The 6,673-nt window shown below is 37.1% G+C and overlaps 4 protein-coding genes across 10 annotated transcripts; 2 read left to right on the top strand and 2 right to left on the bottom strand.

Moving 5' to 3' along the window:
- Nucleotides 1-237: 237 nt before the first annotated feature.
- On the bottom strand, nt 238-1,653 carry LOC132196796 (ER membrane protein complex subunit 2-like). Of its 2 annotated transcripts, none has more exons than XM_059619684.1 (6): nt 1,598-1,653; nt 1,419-1,532; nt 1,067-1,350; nt 752-1,006; nt 604-698; nt 238-553 (listed from the first exon to the last, which is right to left on the bottom strand). In XM_059619684.1, the coding sequence occupies exons 1-6, from the start codon at nt 1,629-1,631 to the stop codon at nt 475-477; spliced, it is 861 nt and encodes a 286-aa protein (XP_059475667.1). In that variant the 5' UTR covers nt 1,632-1,653; the 3' UTR covers nt 238-474. The 2 variants fall into 2 exon arrangements, with proteins under 2 accessions (XP_059475667.1, XP_059475665.1); XM_059619682.1 differs by having other exon boundaries at nt 248-553; nt 1,067-1,359.
- Nucleotides 1,654-1,726: 73 nt separating this feature from the next.
- On the top strand, nt 1,727-4,509 carry LOC132196435 (differentially expressed in FDCP 8 homolog A). Of its 5 annotated transcripts, none has more exons than XM_059619095.1 (8): nt 1,727-1,869; nt 2,088-2,305; nt 2,510-2,810; nt 2,874-3,041; nt 3,215-3,256; nt 3,442-3,686; nt 3,746-3,967; nt 4,024-4,509. In XM_059619095.1, the coding sequence occupies exons 2-8, from the start codon at nt 2,105-2,107 to the stop codon at nt 4,243-4,245; spliced, it is 1,401 nt and encodes a 466-aa protein (XP_059475078.1). In that variant the 5' UTR covers nt 1,727-1,869; nt 2,088-2,104; the 3' UTR covers nt 4,246-4,509. The 5 variants fall into 5 exon arrangements, with proteins under 5 accessions (XP_059475078.1, XP_059475076.1, XP_059475077.1 ...); XM_059619093.1 differs by having other exon boundaries at nt 2,014-2,305; XM_059619094.1 differs by having other exon boundaries at nt 1,727-1,873.
- LOC132196438 (transforming growth factor beta regulator 1) lies at nt 4,409-5,985 on the bottom strand. Of its 2 annotated transcripts, none has more exons than XM_059619099.1 (5): nt 5,766-5,985; nt 5,537-5,648; nt 5,331-5,471; nt 4,974-5,277; nt 4,409-4,919 (listed from the first exon to the last, which is right to left on the bottom strand). In XM_059619099.1, exons 1-5 carry the CDS (start codon nt 5,835-5,837, stop codon nt 4,529-4,531), a joined length of 1,020 nt encoding a protein of 339 aa, XP_059475082.1. In that variant the 5' UTR covers nt 5,838-5,985; the 3' UTR covers nt 4,409-4,528. The 2 variants fall into 2 exon arrangements, with proteins under 2 accessions (XP_059475082.1, XP_059475083.1); XM_059619100.1 differs by having other exon boundaries at nt 5,331-5,468; nt 5,766-5,984.
- Nucleotides 5,986-5,995: 10 nt separating this feature from the next.
- LOC132196441 (18 kDa learning-associated protein of slug) lies at nt 5,996-6,665 on the top strand. Its single transcript, XM_059619102.1, has 2 exons — nt 5,996-6,271; nt 6,333-6,665. The coding sequence occupies exons 1-2, from the start codon at nt 6,109-6,111 to the stop codon at nt 6,563-6,565; spliced, it is 396 nt and encodes a 131-aa protein (XP_059475085.1). The 5' UTR covers nt 5,996-6,108; the 3' UTR covers nt 6,566-6,665.
- Nucleotides 6,666-6,673: the final 8 nt, after the last annotated feature.

Here is a 6,673-nt window from a genome sequence, read left to right as displayed (position 1 = left end):
TGTTTGGTTTGTTTAGTTATTGCAATTTAACTTTAGATCTTTGGTCGTAATATTTAGCTAAATTTGTGTGTTTACGAATTTTTTAGATATAAACAAAATAATTATGTTGTCCATTGAGATTTCAAACTTCATTGATTACTTCAATAATTTAGTAGAAATTCCTAACAATTAAAATGGTCTTTTTATTGAAAAAAGCAATTTTTAAATTTATAAGCATCACAACTACAACTTATATTTTTAAATATCTGCAACAAAACACATTGGATAGTAAATAATTACAAACACTAGCAATTATAATAGACACCGTGAAAATGAAGAAATGGAACAATATTTCAAAATAAGATAGGTTAGTGAGGAGGAATGCAAGCATAAATCAATTTGACTAATCAATGGGAAACCGTTTGATGAATTTGACACCCAAGAAATATAAAATAATAATGTGAATATCTTGATTTTCTTGAACAAAAACAATACTTATGCTGGACTAGATAACTGCATTTGACCAAACATAGCTTCAATAGCAGCAATAGGATTCTCACTGGCCCCTTGATAGCTAAATTAACAAGGTTAAATCAACGCCCTAAAATTTTCAAAATATCTTACCATTCTTGGATATGCTTGGAAGCCCATGCCGCCAATTTAATGTATTCCTTCTTTTTGCTAGGCACTTTTGCATTTTGAGCCAAATTATTGGCACTCTATTAAAGTGAACAAATCAAATTTTGTATTTTAAATTAAGCAAACCACTTACTTGAAGAACTCCAAAAAGGGCCCTCACATTGTTGGGATTCAGCTTTGCTGCCTGGCAGAAATGTGCCTTGGCCAGTTCCATGTTTTCAATTCCACCCTGGGTGTATTTGATTTCTGCAAATCGCTGGTGGTACAAATGATTGTGGGGCGAGTTGAGCAGAAGCTCCTCCATGCAAAAGGCAGCTCGTGAGAATTCCTGGTGCAACAGATACAAATCACACAGCTCTTGCCAGCCTTCTTGGTCACTCATGAAGCTCTAAAATTTTGAGAAAAAAGTTTAATATTTCTACGCTTTTTAATTTCTAGTAATTGAAACCTTCAAGTATTCATTGAGCTCGGAAATCGCTTTGGCGGTGTTTCCGCGAGATTTGTACATAGCGATTATCCTCTTCCTAGCAGCTACATTGGTCTTGTCTTCGTTGAGAATGTATTCAAGGTGGTTCAATGCCATTTGCTCGTCTCCAAGCACTTCACATCGCATGGCCAAAAGTCGGCGTACTCGAAGGCTCTGTGGAAACTCTCGCCCAAGGATGGTAAGGCAAGAATCAGCCACATCCATTTTGTGACAATCAAGAGCGGCCAAATAGACTTGCTCCAGAACTAGAAAACCTTTAGAAATTAATGATTTTCAGTCTTAATATAAATTAAAAATTGTTGCTTTTGTTTACGTTCATCGCCAAGTTTGTGAGCCATCGGCTTCAACGTAAGAAGCCACATGTCAATTATCTCTCGCGATTTCCTCTCTTTTTCTTCTCTCCATACACGGAAAATATCTCGAACCTCTGAAATTTAAGACAAAACAGTTAACTTCTGCCAGTATCAAGCATAATTTTGCTAATTTTTGTACCCGTCCAAGACAGATTCACATCATAGGGCGCCATGTTTCTCGTTTTTTAATTAATCAACAACCGGTTACCGGTTATCTGAATTTCTTTATGAAATTTTAACCGGTAGTTTGACAAACCTACTACCGGTATTAGTGAATCCTGAACAAAACTAATCGTTTGTTTTTTGTTCCCATCCCAATTCCTCTCAAAATCCATGAGGAACTAGAGATTTTTCTAAAAATATTTAAATTATAAAAAATTGAAATCAGGGAAGGACCAGGTTTGGATTTACGTATGTATGTATTATCAATATTATCATAATTCATAGACGTGGACTGGGCTTTCAAGTCGGTCAGAAAATATTTTCCTTAAAGTTATGTATTTAAAAAAAAAAATTTAAAAATTTATTTTGTTCTTATTAGTTTTTTGCTTGTAGCACACACTGATATCTATGAAGGATGGAGGATTACTTCTGATCACTGAAGATTGAAGCTTATGTTTTTTTCCTAGAATGGAGAGTTAAAACAATGGCTGACAGGAAATCAACTCCTCGAAAGGAATCTGTTGCTTCTGCAGTGTCACCTTCAAGGACAATTTATTCAACACCATCCACTTCAACATCTGGATTTAATTCTGGCAATGACTCAAGTCCACCCTGGGATCAGGGTTGGCAGCTTTTCATTCCAGCAAGCATTCAGGACGGACCATCGCGTTTTGGATTTATCGAGGTTATTTTTCCATTTATAATTAATTTCTTTTCCTATTTTACCGTGGGTTTTTTGCCCATAATAAGGATTTACATCCACTCCCCTGTCCTTGGGATGTGACCGATCGGGTTGATCCTGTAAAAAATATCAAGCAAAAATGTTGTTTAATTGCCATAAATTTAATGTTGTATTGATTCTAGTTATATAGGTTTTTTAAATTTTCAGAATGCTTTGGCTGAAGGTAATGAGCAGAGGTTGCAAGAGGTTGAAGAGAGATGCAAGACTTTGGTGAGTGAGAGCCCAGATGGATCGGACGAGCGCCGTTGGCTTGTGAGACAGTTAGTAGAGGTGCGGCTAAAGTTACAAGAGAAAAAGGATGATGACATTAGCAGCAAAGCCACAGTGCGACTTGTTCTTGGGCATCACATGCAGCTGCAGGAAAATAATCTGCACAACACCAAACTGCAGTGCGACCGCTGTTGTGCCGCGATATGGGCCATGATTCACTCCTGGTTCAGATGTAGAGGTACTTTATATTTTATAAGTTATACTATATTCGAAGAACTTTAATATTAATTTTCAATTACAGACTGTGATTTTGTGTGCCATACGAGATGTTTATCGCAAGTTACCAGAGCCTGTGTTCATGTAGCAGTCAGCGAAAGACCTGAGTACGAATTGAGAATTTGTCCAGAAGTTGGTTTAGCGTCAGCTCAAAGATTTAAATGTACAGAGTGCAATACATCTGTTATATTTAGTAAGTTTCATATTTATTGTAGTTTTTTTTTTCAGATTATTTATATTGTTAGTTTTTTTTTGTTGATTGGATTTTTTAATGAGATAATAAAATTACAATGGTGAATAAATTTTATTATAAAATTTTTGTTGGATATGATTCTTGGATAAAGTTTAAAATTTCTCGTCCTCCAGCGACCCCGCCCATTGTGACCTGTTTTGGTTTTGCTCCATCAGGTATTTCCTCTTTTAAGTTTTTGCCTGTCGCTTGCCGTGCCGTAACAGGCAAGAATGTAAAATGCTTCACTCACAAATTTTGTACAAGTTTAGAGCACGCAAATTTTATTTCTTCTTGGTGGAGGTTAATGAAAAATTAAGCATCACTGAAATTATTTAATAATAACTTACTTTTTTTTCTTCAGCTGATCACTCCTGGAGTGAGCCTAGAATTTGTGACTACTCTGGTTGCTACTTTTGCCCAACATGTCATTGGAACACTACTGCAATAATTCCAGCAAGAGTGGTGCACAACTGGGACTTTGAGCCGAGGAAAGTTTCCAGAGCTGCTCAACAGCTTCTCAAATTAATGGCCGAGAAGCCAGTTTTGGTGCTTAAAGACCTAAACCCTCGTCTCTTTGGTCTCGTTGAAGAGTTGAGCGTTATTCAGGTTTGCTCATTTGGATATGTCATTAAAAAAAACTCATTTTCTCATGTGAATTTTTATAGGGATTAAGGGAGGATCTTTTGCAAATGAAGAGATACTTAAGTACCTGTGACTCGGCAATTGCTCAGCACATAATGTGGCAAGTAGGCAGCAAACAGCACCTCATCGAAAATGCCCACTCTTACTCCCTGCAAGATCTCATTGACATCTATTCAGGCACTATGCTTCCTTACATAAACCAAATCCACGAGTCTTTCTCAAAGCACATTAAAGAGGATTGCAAGGTGTGGCTCCAATTTTTTTCTCTATCATTAATTTTACAGTATCAATACCATTGCAGGTCTGCTTCGGGAGAGGCTTTGTCTGTGAGCTTTGCAACAGTAAAAAAGTTCAAGTTCTTTTCCCCTTTGACCCAGCAGCTTACAGTTGCCCGTCGTGCTTATTTGTTTTTCACAACTCCTGCTGGCATAAAAGGAAAAATTCTGAATGCCCTCGATGCTTGCGGATCAAAGAAAGACAACGAAAACTATCAACCAACTGTGATGATGAAGAGGAGCCCTAGAAGATGTCAAGTTATCTTTTTGCCAAATAAATAATACTGTTTTATTATTATTATTGCTGTGAATCACAACGACTTGTGATTTTAGAGTGCAGAATAATTGGTACTATGTCAACGGAGCACAAATTAAATTTCAAAATTTGGTTTTTATTGAACGAAAAATATATTATGTTTTGTATTAAAAACTCATTTAATATTCTCATTAAATGGAAACTAATCTAATCAAAACGTCAAGATGATCAAATAAATTTTCTATTATAAGTGATTAAAAGATTTGACGACGATTTTATATGCCCATGAAAAAATCCCTGATAACTGGACTGTGCGAGTCAAAATTGATGCTGGCCAGTTGAGTTTTGGAAAATGCAATGCTCCTTTGAAGAGCATCAAAGTTCAAACTTGCGTCATTTAATGACGGGTCTTCCACATTTCCAGTCTTGCAAACTTCGAACTTCAAGATGCGGTATCCAGGCAGTTTTCTGGTGCCTGAACTTTGGATGAGATTCTGAATGGTGGGCACTGTGATTCCAAAGAACTCTGGTCCTTTGAGCCCGTCAGCCTTGACCACTTCTACACCAACAGCTTTGTTAATTCGGCTCTGAAGGGTTGCCAAACAATCGCTCGGTGAGCTTCCGACAATAGGGTTAGCCAGGATGTTGTCCGCAGCTATCTCAAATCTAGAGAAGAACTTCAATTAATTTATTTTGAAACCATGTAGATCATTAAATTACATTGGATAGGGTCCATTGTCTAAAATTTTGCATGTGTAAATGCACTGCTGCTCTGGATTGAGGATGCTCCCGTAAACTCTGCAAGAGCAAAATCCAACTGGGAAGATCATTTCCTCAGTGTGGTACCCGCTTCTGTCAGTGATGACATCGCCTAAGCTGTAGACAGACAGGTTTCCAACGTCGATGGGGAAAATTGGTCGGCCGGTACCGTCAAGTTGTATGGGGTGTACCAATTTTTTCACCACCTTTCCTCTCGCGGTTGCAGACTTTCTTCCTCCTTTTTTGGCTTGGACTTCTGGGACGACTAAAATTAATCAGAGTTACTTCAGAAGTTTTCTTTGTTAACGAGAGAAATACCAGGACTGGCTGCAGAAGAGCTAGTCCTTGATCTTTTTTGTGCAGGAGTTTTCTTCTGGGCGCTACTAGCAGCAGGTGCAGGGAGATTTTTGGGCACTGGAGTTGTTTTTGGGTTGCTGGCTGCTCTACTTCCATCAGCTACTTCGTTTTAATTTAAAAATAGTCTTAAGGATCTGTATTTTTGTTACTAAATAATGTATAATTACCATTTAAAGAGTTAAATGATTCGAGTTTGCTGTACAAAAATTTGTTTTCCTCATTGATGACCATGTATTTCTCTTGTAAGTCTGATATTTCATCACAAAGTGCGGCATTTTCCTAAAAACAATTTAATTTTTAGAATTATGTAAATATGTACAAATTTTAGCAAAAGAAAGCATACATAATGTAAATAAATAATTATAAATATTAATGCAATTATTCGTGAAGACTTACAAACACCAACGACTTGACAAACTTTTTTGTCTTCTCATACTTCCGTTTGTATTTCTTAATTTCAAGACTCATTTTGTTGAAATGAAGAATTTTCACTTAATTTTCCCGTTCTTAGTATATTATGTGAATTGATAAATTTTCATATGCAAAAATGAAAAATATAAACAGAAACTCTCAACTGCAAGGGGGTGTAACTTTTATGGACCCCGCCCCCTTCTACTTGTGTTTTGTTTTTGTTTCATTTGAGGCCGATCCACGATCCACGTGTTTTTGTGCGTTGTGCGAGCACCTCTCATTGACGTTGCCCAATTTCTCTTGATTATTCTCGAATTTATCGTGTAAAATGGCTAAAAGCTTGAGGAGCAAACACAAGAGGAAAATGCGAGCTGTAAAAAGAGTTCGTTACGGTGCCAAAGAACTCGTGAAGCTGAAAGAGACCGTGGCGAAACTCAACGCTCCCGATGGCCAAGGCGTGGACATGAGCCAACTTTCAGACACTGTGATCTGTAATTATTTTCTGTTTGTCTTCAAACTTTGGTTTGAGAAAAATGTTTCTCAATATTTTAGTGGCAAACTCCAAGGCTGTCGTGGAGGCAGTCAAGGCTCAGGAGACGACTGACCAATCCATGGAAGTCGACAGCAAGAAGTATGACAAGAGGACATTCAAGGATAAGGACGGAAATTACCCACCTTGGTTTAATAAGAGGAAAATCAAGCAACTCCAGCTGAAGCACAAGAAGGTGAAGCAAAAGCAACTAACAGGCAAGAAAAAGGCTGGGGGAAAGCGTAGACACAGATAAATTACTTCGACGGTTATAATTTTTATTTTTCTCTCGACTAATTGTAATGCTATGGAATTTAAGATATGCTTGAATTAAAATAATGTTCTTCTTAAATTTATCTGATGG

The sequence above is a fragment of the Neocloeon triangulifer genome, unplaced genomic scaffold (assembly GCF_031216515.1).
Source record: "Neocloeon triangulifer isolate White Clay Creek 2 clone unplaced genomic scaffold, ASM3121651v1 ptg000012l, whole genome shotgun sequence".
NCBI lineage: Eukaryota > Metazoa > Arthropoda > Insecta > Ephemeroptera > Baetidae > Neocloeon > Neocloeon triangulifer.
This window is presented reverse-complemented; position numbering and strand designations above follow the sequence as displayed.